Source organism: Oryzias latipes, chromosome 1, assembly GCF_053564925.1.
Source record: "Oryzias latipes strain Hd-rR chromosome 1, Olatipes_Hd-rR_3.1".
Lineage (NCBI taxonomy): Eukaryota > Metazoa > Chordata > Actinopteri > Beloniformes > Adrianichthyidae > Oryzias > Oryzias latipes.
In genome coordinates, this window is record NC_136237.1 from 868,500 (window position 1) to 881,127 (window position 12,628).

The following is a 12,628-nucleotide window of genomic DNA, read 5'->3' on the forward strand; positions in this document are numbered from 1 at the left end:
TTGTTGTTTTTTTGTTGTTTGTTTCTGGTGTGGTTGTTGTTGTTTTTGTTTGTTTGTTGTTGTTTGTTATTGTTGTTTGTTGTTGTTTGTTATTGTTGTTTGTTTCTGTTGTGGTTGTTGTTGTTTTTGTTTGTTTGTTGTTGTTTGTTATTGTTGTTTGTTGTTGTTTGTTATTGTTGTTTGTTGTTGGTTGTTTGTTTTTGTTGTTTGTTGTTGTTTTTCGTTGTTATCTGTTGTTTGTTGTTGTTTGTTAATTGTTGTTGTTGTTAATGTTTTTTGTTGTTGTTATTGTTAATGTTTTTGTTGTCATTGTTTGTTGATAGTTGTTGTTTGTTGTTGTCTGTTGTGGTTGTTGTTTGTTGTTGTTTTTGTTGTTTGTTTTTGTTTGTTGTTAGTTGTTGTTGTTTGTTATTTCTGTTGTTGTTGTTAATGTTGTTTATTGTTGTTTGTTGTTGTCTGTTGTGGTTGTTGTTGTGTGTTGTTGTTGTTTGTTATTGTTGTTGTTGTGGTTGTTGTTGTTTTTGTTTGTTTATTGTTGTTTGTTTCTGTTGTTTGTTGTGGTTGTTGTTTGTTGTTGTTTTTGTTGTTTGTCTTTGTTTGTTGTTTTTTTGTTTCTGTTGTTTGTTGTCGTCTGTAGTGGTTGTTGTTTTTCTATTGTATGTTTTTGTTTGTTGTTAGTTGTTAGTTGTTGTTTGTTTCTGTTGTTTGTTGTCGTTTGTTGTGGTTGTTGTTTTTCTATTGTATGTTTTTGTTTGTTGTTAGTTGTTGTTGTTCGTTATTTCTGTTTTTTGTTGTTAATGTTGTTTATTGTTGTTTGTTGTTGTCTGTTGTGGTTGTTGTTGTGTGTTGTTGTTGTTTGTTATTGTTGTTTGTTGTTGGTTGTTTGTTTTTGTTGTTGTTGTTCATTGTTTTTGTTTTATTGTTGTATTTTGTTGTTGTTTTTTGTTGTTGTTTGTGTCTGTTGTTTTTGTTGTTTGTCTTTGTTTGTTGTTAGTTGTTGTTTGTTTCTGTTGTTTTTTGTCGTTTGTTGTGGTTGTTGTTTTTCTATTGTTTGTTTTTGTTTGATGTTAGTTGTTGTTGTTCGTTATTTCTGTTGTTGTTGTTGTTAATGTTGTTTATTGTTGTTTGTTGTTGTCTGTTGTGGTTGTTGTTTGTTTCTGTTTGTTTGTTGTTGTTGTTGTTTTTTGCTGTTGTTTGTTGTTTTCTGTTGTGGTTGTTGTTGTCTGTTGTTGTTGTTGTATTTTGTTGTTGACGTTGTATTTTGTTGTTGTTGTTTGTAAGTTGTTGTTCATTGTTTTTGTTTTATTGTTTTTGTTGTTAGTTGTTGTTGTTTGTTTCTGTTGTTTGTTGTCGTCTGTTGTGGTTGTTGTTTGTCTGTTGTTTGTTGTTGTTTTTGTTGTTTGTTTTTGTTTGTTGTTAGTTGTTGTTGTTTGTTTCTGTTGTTTGTTGTCGTCTGTTGTGGTTGTTGTTTTTCTGTTGTTTGTTTTTGTTTGTTGTTAGTTTTTGTTGTTTTTGTTATTGTTGTTGTTGCTTGTTGTTATTGTTGTTGTCTGTTGTGGTTGTTTGTTGTTGTTTTTGTTTGTTGTGGTTGGTTTTTGTTTGTTGTTGTTGTTTGTTTCTGTTGTTTGTTGTCGTCTGTTGTGGTTGTTGTTTTTTGTTTGTTGTTAGTTGTTGTTTGTTTGTTGTTGTTGTTTTTTGTTGTTGTATTTTGTTTTTGTTGTTTGTTGTTGTTTTTTGTTGTTGTATTTTGTTTTTGTTGTTTGTTGTTGTTGTTTTTTGTTTGTTGTTAGTTGTTGTTTGTTTTTTGTTGTTGTATTTTGTTTTTGTTGTTTGTTGTTTTTTATTGTTGTTGTTGTTTGTTTTCGTTTGTTGTTGTTGGTTTTTGTTTGTTGTTGTTGTTTGTTTCTGTTGTTTGTTGTCGTCTGTTGGTGTTGTTGTTTGTCTGTTGTTGTTTTTTGTTTGTTGTTAGTTGTTGTTTGTTTGTTGTTGTTGTTTTTTGTTGTTGTATTTTGTTTTTGTTGTTTGTTGTTGTTGTTTTTTTGTTAGTTGTTTGTTTGTTGTTGTTGTTTTTTTGTTGTTGTATTTTGTTTTTGTTTGTTTTTGTTGTTGTTTTTTATTGTTGTTTGTTGTTGTTGGTTTTTGTTTGTTGTTTTTTGTTTCTGTTGTTTGTTGTCGTCTGTTGTGGTTGTTGTTTTTTGTTTGTTGTTAGTTGTTGTTTGTTTATTTGTTGTTTTTTGTTGTTGTATTTTGTTTTTGTTGTTTGTTGTTGTTGTTTTTTGTTTGTTGTTAGTTGTTGTTTGTTTGTTGTTGTTGTTTTTTGTTGTTGTTGTATTTTGTTTTTGTTGTTTGTTGATGTTTTTTATTGTTGTTTGTTGTTGTTGTCAGAGCAACATGTCACCTCAGCATCTGAATTCCCTCCCAAATGATCTAGATTTTCTTTCACATCAGTTTTAAACTTTTTATGTATTTTACTCATTCATATACAAACTAAATTAATTTATAGCTTTAGTGCTTCTCATGCTGTGCAATTAAAACTGGAGGAAACTTTTGACCCAAATACCTGAACTGTTCATTCTGTGTTTAAGAAATGTCAACACGCTTGACCTTTTGACCCCTTAAATCCTTTCCACCTATGTGTTTTTGTCTTTTCGGTTATCGATGCATATTTGCATCAATAGGACTGAGGTGTTTTTGTTATTTTACCGTTACACACCTGTAAGTATTTGTTGCTATGATATGTCACGTGCACGCCCTCTGTGCAGTCAGTAAGTGTGGCGTAAGGACGCCGTACGACAGCATCATCCGTACGTCATGAGTGCGGGTCACTTCCATTATCCTTATCAATACTTTAAGATACACGCACCACACACCCCACAGTGGTACGATCCATTTTCATGACGTGCCTTGGAGTGGACAGGTGAGACTCACCTGCGCTCCCCTTAAGTCGCAGACCCTCCACGGACCCCGTAGGGGTCAGCCCCCGTTTGGGTCAAGCCCAGCATACGGTTCCTTGAGTCCTGGCTTGTAAGGCAGAAGCAGCCAATCCTCCCCCCTGACCTCTGACATGTCTGCAGAGCGTCATGGGGAACCATCTGCGGTCCACTTCCTAATGGACGTGTTCCTGCAGGAAACTGGAGCAGAACCGGCTCGCTTCCGTTAAGTTTCCTAACTGTTGTCCCTGCCTATGCCCCCCCCTCAGGACCCAGCTTTGTTAAAGGGGAAAGTGAGTCTGCATCATGCAAAAGCTGGAGCTGTTTTAGCAAGACAGGGAGACCAGGTATGTCCCCGGACCCCCTCCCACAGCCCCCCCCCCTCCGTGTGCAGCTGTAAACCTGTCTGCTTCTCTTCCTGACTCACCTGTGAAGGACGTGAGTCTGCACTTTGTCTTGTCTGGTTGTCTGCACGTCTACCAGCGGATGATCGACAAACAGGAGGCCGTCTGCTTGTTTGTGACGCTCCCAGGAGAGATGGTAGGCCAGCTCGCCGTGCTGACCGGAGAGCCGCTCATCTTTACCATTAAGGCTGTCCGAGACTGTACTTTCCTGAAGATCTCAAAGTCCGATTTCTATGAGTGAGTGTTTCCTCTCTGCTGAACATCCAGTATCCGTGTCTGTACTGTGACGCTTACGCTGAACAATCATCTGCACTGCTGTCTGTTTGGACTTTTATTTCCTCACACGAGTGGTTCTCAAACTGTGGGGGTCACTGTTCTCCCCCAGTGTGACACAAATACCCCACTGGGGCAAAAAGAAGTTACGTTTCTCCAAATGACAAAAGGATCCATGACTCTAAAGCCTAAAATCACGAGGAGTTTTATAGCTATGATGATCCGGAGCTCTGCCCCCTCAGCCCCCTTCACCCACATGCTCATGTTGTGTGGCATTACATGTGCTAGAAAGCACTAGGGCAGGAAGTTCTGCCCCTTCACACTAAGGCTGCATTTCCACTGCATGGTTCAAGTGACCCAATTCCCATTTTTCCTCTCATGTGGCACAGATGGGATCTGACCGGTGAACGTGGAAGCAGGACAAAAGCGCATGGATTCTGATTTTCTCAGATCGGATTCAGGCCTCATTCATATGTGGAAATAAATCGGATACCAATCAGATCCGTGCATTAGCGTGTGCCATGTAGAAGACAAATGGGATATTCCCCAGTAAATGTGAGTCGTACGTCAGTGACGTCACTTCAGGACACCACCCACTGAGATCACATGACTTATTAAGGTGCTTTTGTGCTGATGTTGCTGTTGGAGGACAGCTGGAGCCCCATCAGCTGTTACCTTTCAGCCTCAGGCTTCAGACCGTAGTCGGAAACTGCTATTATTTCCGGTCGGGACGCAAACGGTAACTAATGAAGCGGGACACCGTTGCTCTGGAACAGGCTAGAAGCCGTTTATTCCTTTGCTTGGATCAAACCGTTAGTACAACGTCTGCAAACACTTCCTCTTTTTTTCTTCTCCCGCGCTTCCCCTCTCCTGCCTCATCCTGGAGCGCCCAAGGCCACGCCTCCTTCCGTCGCTGCGTTGCCTCCATGACAACAGCAGTCACACAAGGGAAACACAACAAAAAGGGGGGGGGGGGGTTCACCATGCTAAACGTTTGCCGTTTGGACCAACACGCATCTTCTAAATGTGCTTTACTGTTATGTTTATTATTAAAGGTCTGCTCGCTCATAACTTCTTAAATCCGCGCGGTCAGTGCTCAGGTCTGCGATGGCGGAAATGCTGCTACGTTAAGTAGTCCTCAGGGAGGGGCTCATGAAGACCCGCCCCTCTTTCTATCAGGGAGGGGCTCATGAAGACCCACCCCTCTTTCTATCAGGGAGGGGCTCGTGAAGACCCACCCCTCTTGCCATCAGGGAGGGGCTCGTGAAGACCCGCCCCTCTTTCCATCAGGGAGGGGCTCGTGAAGACCCGCCCCTCTGTCTATCAGGGAGGGGCTCGTGAAGACCCGCCCCTCTTTCCATCAGGGAGGGGCTCGTGAAGACCCGCCCCTCTTTCCATCAGGGAGGGGCTCATGAAGACCCGCCCCTCTTTCTATCAGGGAGGGGCTCATGAAGACCCGCCCCTCTTTCCATCAGGGAGGGGCTCATGAAGACCCGCCCCTCTTTCCATCAGGGAGGGGCTCATGAAGACCCGCCCCTCTTTCCATCAGGGAGGGGCTCATGAAGACCCGCCCCTCTTTCTATCAGGGAGGGGCTCATGAAGACCCGCCCCTCTTTCCATCAGGGAGGGGCTCATGAAGACCCGCCCCTCTTTCCATCAGGGAGGGGCTCATGAAGACCCGCCCCTCTTTCTATCAGGGAGGGGCTCATGAAGACCCGCCCCTCTTTCCATCAGGGAGGGGCTCATGAAGACCCACCCCTCTTTCCATCAGGGAGGGGCTCATGAAGACCCGCCCCTCTTTCCATCAGGGAGGGGCTCATGAAGACCCACCCCTCTTTCCATCAGGGAGGGGGCCCACACAGTTTCTTTCGGTAAAGGGGGTCTTGCTCCAAGCAGTTTGAGAACCACTGAATCGTCTCGACTTTCTCATTTGGTTTAGTTTCTGTATTTCAGGCCTGTAACGTTTTCCTGGAGGTTTGATGACTCGGCTTCTTTATAAAACCTTTAGTGGACATTCATGCAGTTACAATGCTAAGGGAATTGAACCCTTCACTTCCCTTAATAACCTGGATAACAGACAAACCACAGCTGACTGATATGAATTTCTTCTGATGGGGATGATGGTTCATCGTTTCTTCAGTGCAATCAGAGAAAGTAACTCAATATGTGAGTGAGGGTTTGAATCCCAACATGCAGATGACGTTTGTTGACGCTCAGTGTTGTTTTTTTGGTCGGTCCTGTGTCTCTGTGGACATCTCAGATAGGATGAATGAGCAGATTCCCTCAGACCTGGACCAGACTAAATCCTGGACCGGTTCTTTCTGAGCACGGTGAAGGAAGAGGATGCCAACCATTGGCCATCTTGTTCGGAAATGATGTGTGTTTTTTTTAATGTTGTAGATTTTTTGGAGCTTTTGCTTCTGAACTATAGACGACCTCCTGATCTTTACTGTTCTGCTGAACTTAAAATGACTGATTAGTTTAGAGATCAACAGTCAGACTTCAGTCCGGTGAGATCTGTGGTTTCTGTGGGAACATGTCCTTTAACAGAATCGGCTGTAAATCCACATTTACAGCCTTTTTACTTGCCTGAAATGCAGAAACTAGCAGATAATTGCTGAGGATCTAAGTTGATGAGACAGAGTGGATGTTGTTCATGCCGTCTGCTGTGAAATCTCCAAATGTTTGTTACAAACTTCATTTTGTAGCTTAACATTGACGGCGCTCGTGTCATGAGCGCCACTCATTTTCTGATGCTGCTGTCACCTGCTGCCCCTGACGTCAGCGCTCTCCTCTGTGGCTGTCTGCTGCCCCCTGCAGGATCATGAGGGAACAGCCCAGCGTGGTTCTGAGCGTGGCCCACACCGTGGCCATCCGCATGTCGGCCTTCGTCCGGCAGATGGACTTTGCCATCGACTGGATGGCGGTTGAAGCGGGCAGAGCTCTCTACAGGTACTGCAGCTTCTCTAGAGCATTCCCTTCAGAGGAAGCCCCTCTGATGGATGCTTCTGCTCCTCCTGTGTAGACAGGATGACCCGTCAGACTGCACCTACATTGTCCTGAATGGACGTTTACGCTCCGTCATCCGAAAGGCAAACGGCAAAAAAGAGCTGGTTGGTGAATATGGAAGAGGAGACCTGATTGGTGTGGTGAGAAGAGTTTCCTCTTGATTCTGCTGCATGAACTAAACCTGTGTTTCTTATGGTTGTCGTTCATTAGTGAGCTGCTTGGGAGGCCCTGAAGTGCAGATCACATCAACACAACAACATTTTACAGATTAAAAAAAGAAAAACAGGACTTTTTCAAAATTCCAAAAACCAAAATGTGGAGAAAAAAAAACCTTCCAGAGAACAAAAGTCATTTCCAGAAATCAAAATTAAATGTAAACAAATGAAACAAAATAAGAAAGGTGGGAATTATGGGATGTCACTGAGTGGATGATGGTGTTTGGGTTTTGAAGAAGATGGAAACCAGAATTGATGGAGTGGGCGTGGCCAGAAGCTCCAAGAAACTCCTGTCAGAAGATATCGTCATGCAGAAAACAAAAGTCCTCCTCCAATCAGCGACATCCCATAATCCCTACCTTTTCTGGCTTCTTATGTTTGGTACTTTTTAACATTTCATTTGTTTTCCTGGAAATGACCTTTATTTTCCGAAATGTTTTCTTTTGTTATGACTTTTTTGGGCTGTGTTTTGATTTCTGGATTTGGTTGTTTTTTGTTGATTTGTTTGGATTTCTTTAACTGTCTTTTTTTGCATGGAGTGATTTGTTGTTGGGATTTGGACTTCAGGGCCACCGTAGCTCTGCTCGTCCGGCTCCTTCACCCGTCTGTCCGTTAGTCAGAGTCCTCTTCCTCTGCTAGGTGGAGGCGCTGACCCGGCAGCCCAGAGCCACCACCGTCCACGCCGTGAGGGACACAGAGCTGGTCAAACTGCCGGAGGGAACCCTGAACAACATCAAGAGGCGCTATCCTCAGGTGGGCGGGTCCTGCTGCCACGCCCCTTCAGTTTGGTGCTCTGGATGACACAAAGTCATATCTGTGTCTGTGTCCAGGTGGTGACCAGGTTGATCCACTTGCTTGGCCAGAAGATTTTGGGGAACCTGCAGCAGGGCCGTGGGCCGTTCTCAGGTACCGCCGCTTTAGAGTCAAGCTTTTATGGCTCTGCTCTACTCTCTATTTCTGCCCTGCAGGTCCGGCTCTCGGCCTACCCGGCGTGGCATCAAGTGCAGATGTCACCAACCCCGCCAGCAACCTGTCCACCGTGGCGGTGCTGCCTGTGTGTGACGACGTTCCCATCAATGCCTTCAACCTGGAGCTCAGCCATGCGCTCAGCGCCATAGGTAACGCCAGCGCTTCACGTCCCTCTTCCACACGTGACGTAAAACAGAGTCTTCATTCACCACGACCGGTGCAGATGCAGATTTCCCAGCAGGCTCGGCTGAAGGGAAGGATGATGATGACCTTGTGACTTGTCTGGTTTCATTCTTTGATGGTCTTGTTGGTTCCCCTCTGGCTGCTGCAGGGCCCACTCTGCTGTTAACCAGTGACATCATCAGAGAGCGCCTGGGAGCTTCTGCGTTGGACAGGTGGGTTCAGTCAAACTGACCTTTGCAGTTTCAGTGCTTTAGCTGCGTGCTGGTTATGCTGATGCAGTGGTGGACCGTCACACGCCCGGGCCTGCAGTCGTGCTACGTCTGAATCCCTCAGCCCCTCATTAAGCATTTTATGCCTCTAAATAAACGGAAGAAACAAAACAGTAAACAAACTACAGCCGGCAAAAAACACTGAAAACAACCACAGACATTTGGAATATTATTTATGATATTTTCATTTCACTCAATAAAATGGGATTATTTGTAGACTAAATCCGTCCTCCTCTCTGTCCTGCTGTCCATCAGCCTGTCATGTAGATTATGGTCTTCAGTTCCATCATCAGTGCTGAGTCTGTCCAGTTGTGTTTCTGTAGGTTTGAATCCGCTTTAGAGCCCAAAATGTCTGCTGGACAGACGCAGTGGACACGGGGACGGTCAGTCCAAACACACAGATCTGTCCGTCTGCTTCATGATTCACTCAGGAAGTCATCAGTGGCAGACGTTCCTGCTGGATCCTCCATGGATCCATCACAGTCTGTTTTTAACTGAGACACATCCAAAAGTTCTCCTCTGTGTCAAACTGGACAAGGCTGCATGTGACTTCTTGAAGTTTCTGTCCAATCAGAAGCTCTGAATACTGTGACGCTGCCTAAGCTGCTAGAAGGCCCTGCTGACACCAACTCACAATCTGATTGGTTGAAGGAAATGAATGACTCACATTGGTTTTGCATTAGGAGGCCTTCACAACTCATGGTGAAGGTCCTTACCCTGCCCGGCAACAAAGGACAGCTGAAATGTGATTGGTTAAATGCTCCGATATCAAAATCTGTCTCTCTGCAGCAGCAGATCCATCACAAACACAATGAAAGGGAATGGACAGACCGTTTGGAATGATTTCCTGAGTCTGCATGGACAAACTATCATGGTTCAGATATTTTTCAGAGCAGGCCTTGAAGGCCCTGCTGGCCCACCACTGTGCTCATGTAGCACTGATGTGACCCCATGCATGTTCTAACGAGGACTAATGTTCCTGCACATCCGTGTCTCCACACCCTCAGTATTCATGAGTACCGTCTGTCTGGCTGGCTGGCCCAGCAGGAGGACATCAACCGGATCGTCCTGTACCAGACGGACAGCAGCATGACCCCGTGGACTCAGCGCTGCATCCGGCAGGCCGACTGCATTCTCATCGTGGGGCTGGGGGACCAGGAACCCTCTCTGGGAGAAGTATGTGAGCAGACTGGGGGTTGAGGGCGGAAGAGCAGCCGCTGGAATGTTTGCCTGTTGCTTGTTTTGTTCAGCTGGAGCAGATGCTGGAGAACACGGCGGTGCGGGCGCTGAAGCAGCTGATCCTTCTGCACAGAGAGGATGGACCCGGCCCATCCAGGACGGTGGAGTGGCTTAACATGCGCAGCTGGTGCTCCGGACACCTGCACCTTAAATGTCCTCGCCGGGTCTTTTCCAGACGGAGTCCCAGCAAACTGGTATGGAGGACCCGTGGGTTCTCGCCGTTTCTCCTGTGGCGTTTTGGGATGACGGCTGTGTTTCCCGTGTCTGGGCAGAGGGACGTCTACGAGAAGGTGTTTGAGAAGACCGCAGACAGACACAGCGATTTCTCTCGGCTGGCCCGAGTCCTGACCGGAAACAGCATTGCTCTGGTCCTGGGCGGGGGCGGGGCCAGGTGAGCGGTTACTGCTGTTGGCATAGAAGGCGCCGCGCTGACGCAGCGCTGTAAGCTAGCGTCGTCTGTCCTCTGCAGAGGCTGCTCACACGTGGGGGTGATAAAGGCCATGGAGGAGGCGGGGATTCCTATCGACATCGTGGGCGGGACGTCCATCGGCTCTTTCATCGGCGCTCTGTATGCCGAGGAGAGGAGTGCGGTCCGGACCAAACAAAGAGCCAGGGAGTGGTCAAAGGTGCAGCAGATTTCTGTGGCCTTCATCCCATCTTTGACTCCAGACAAAGAGATGTTCCCTAAAAGCTGCACTTTTGGAGAACCTGCAGCTGTTTTCATGTGCAGCTCCTCTGTCTGCTGTTGTCCAACAGGCCATGAACTCTGTCTTTAAAACCGTGCTGGACCTTACCTACCCCATCACGTCCATGTTCTCCGGCTCGGCCTTTAACACCAGCATCTATAAAGTGTTCCAGGACAAGCAGATAGAGGTGAGAGCCTGCCGTCTGTGGTCAGACGTGACAGCCGTAGGTTTCTTTTAAGCTCTGTGGCGTCCTCTGCTTCCAGGACCTGTGGCTTCCGTACTTCAACATAACCACGGACATCACAGCCTCATCCATGCGCGTTCATCAGGACGGTGAGTGGCGGGCGGCTGAGCTGAATGCCTTTACAGGCTTATTCATTCATCTACTGCCTCATGGAGTTTTCCAAACTGGAATCAAGCTAAAGATGTAAGACAGAGTCTCTGTGTCCCAGGACCATGATCCCCAACCCCATTATTTTAAAGACCTTCACACAGACGCCCTCACAGTCCCAGCTGTCCTTACGGTGGATACGCTAAACCTGTACGGGTCACAGTCCTTATGAATACTTCCTAAAACGCTTCCCACACACACACGACAATGGTACGTTCCATTTTCATCACCTGAGCTAACCTGAAGATGCAGCCGCTCCTCTATTTCCCTTCTACGGAACCGGACGACCCAAAAACCCACAGAACCTTTATGGGATCAAACCCTGATTAGTATGGATTCTAGTTTCAGATGACAGTAATCACATTCTTACTTGGCCTAGGTCAGGGGTCAGGAACCTGTGGCTCTCTGTGGTTTAGTAAAATAAATATCCCGTTCTGAGATTGTTGTGGTGCCTGTAACACCATCAGGTAGGGCGGGGGGCAGGAGGGAGAGAGCAGCGTGAGCGCCGACCAGAGTCTGTTATGGGATGGAAAGTTCTTCTGGAAAGACAGTCAGTGGCGACCTCGTAGGGGACACAAGAGCCCCCCCCAAAGCCTTTCCCCCCGCTAAAATGGTAAATAGCGCTTTCTACCCTCTTTCGAAGGCCCAAAGAGCTTTACAGTCACAGTCCCATTCACACACACAGTCACACACACATTCACACACACAGTCACACACACATTCACACACACAGTCTCACACACATTCACACACACACACACACCCACACACACAGTCACACACACATTCACACACACAGTCACACACACAGTCACACACACACATTCACACACACAGTCACACACACAGTCACACACACATTCACACACACAGTCACACACACATTCACACACACAGTCACAGTCACACACACATTCACACACACATTCACACACTGATGGCGGCTCTGCTGCCAAACACACACACACAGTCACACACACATTCACACACACAGTCACACACACAGTCACACACACAGTCACACACACATTCACACACACATTCACACACACATTCACACACTGATGGCGGCTCTGCTGCCAAACACTGGCGCCAGCCTCCCACCAGAGGTGGGATGGGGTTCAGTGTCTTGCCCAAGGACACTTCGACACATGGGCGTGCAAGGCGGGAATCGAACCTGCAATCTTACGATCATGGGTCGACCGCCCTACCGCTGCTCCACAGCCGCCCACTAGACTAAAACCACCCATTTCTGCGTAAAATTAATCAAATGTGCGTCAGGGCGCCCCCACTATCCTGTCACCTTGCTGCTGCGATGACCGTATGCTGCCCTGTCTGTGTAGAACATGCTGGGGGGGAGGGGGGGGGGGGTTGCACACGGGGAAAAACAACAAACAGGTAGAGAGGGGGGCGGGGCTTAGACTCACCGCTTATGATTCCAGACAAACTAACAGCTGCTTCCTAATAAAAAATAGTTGTTATAAATTAAATTAATATAATGTATCGGGTTTACTGGATTAAATAGATAAATAGATAAATAGATGGAGTCTGCATCAAAGTGAATTTGTTTCCATCATCTCATTCATCTGAACTCTGGTGTTTGACAGAAAAGTCTATTCAAGATTGTGGAAAATGGACAAAAGATCAAAGGAAACATCATGCAATTAAACAACTAAATAAATATCCTGACAGCATTTGGAATCAATAAAAGTATTGCTAAATGAACTATGGTGACATGTCGTCAAAAACATTGGTTCTAAATGTTGTAGTGTTGCGGCTCCCTGTGCCTTTCATCTCAGTGGAAAACGGATCCAAGTGGCTCTTTGAGAGGTTCAGGTTTCTGACCGCTGGTCTAGGATCACGTGGATGCAGTGGAAACGTTTTATGGTGACTTCATCGAAGAAAGGTTTATTTGGTAAGAGCAGCAGAAATACTCCCCATCAGACATAAATACCAAATCCTCTCAGGTTTATTGTGTTGACATTGTGTTGTGGCTCAGGACTGTGACCTCGAGTGTGTAACTCCAGGTCAGAGGAGCACCTTTCTATTTCTGTTCACAC

The 12,628-nt window shown here is 46.0% G+C and overlaps 1 protein-coding gene across 11 annotated transcripts in view; it reads left to right on the forward strand.

Annotated features, from left to right (window-relative positions):
- Nucleotides 1-12,628, forward strand: part of pnpla6 (patatin-like phospholipase domain containing 6) — a 41,534-nt gene that overhangs the window by 16,896 nt on the left and 12,010 nt on the right. For 10 of the 11 annotated variants that reach the window (XM_020699764.3, XM_020699767.3, XM_020699766.3 and 7 more), the window contains exons 16-29: nt 3,200-3,277; nt 3,366-3,571; nt 6,428-6,559; nt 6,633-6,756; nt 7,471-7,584; nt 7,662-7,737; nt 7,800-7,949; nt 8,132-8,195; nt 9,260-9,428; nt 9,503-9,685; nt 9,764-9,882; nt 9,961-10,117; nt 10,248-10,364; nt 10,441-10,510. In XM_020699764.3, coding sequence (XP_020555423.1) covers nt 3,200-3,277; nt 3,366-3,571; nt 6,428-6,559; nt 6,633-6,756; nt 7,471-7,584; nt 7,662-7,737; nt 7,800-7,949; nt 8,132-8,195; nt 9,260-9,428; nt 9,503-9,685; nt 9,764-9,882; nt 9,961-10,117; nt 10,248-10,364; nt 10,441-10,510 — 1,759 coding nt within the window. Of the gene's footprint in view, nt 1-3,199; nt 3,278-3,365; nt 3,572-6,427; nt 6,560-6,632; nt 6,757-7,470; nt 7,585-7,661; nt 7,738-7,799; nt 7,950-8,131; nt 8,196-9,259; nt 9,429-9,502; nt 9,686-9,763; nt 9,883-9,960; nt 10,118-10,247; nt 10,365-10,440; nt 10,511-12,337; nt 12,512-12,628 lie in introns of those variants that run through there. The other variant, XM_078946750.1, reaches the window with a different exon arrangement.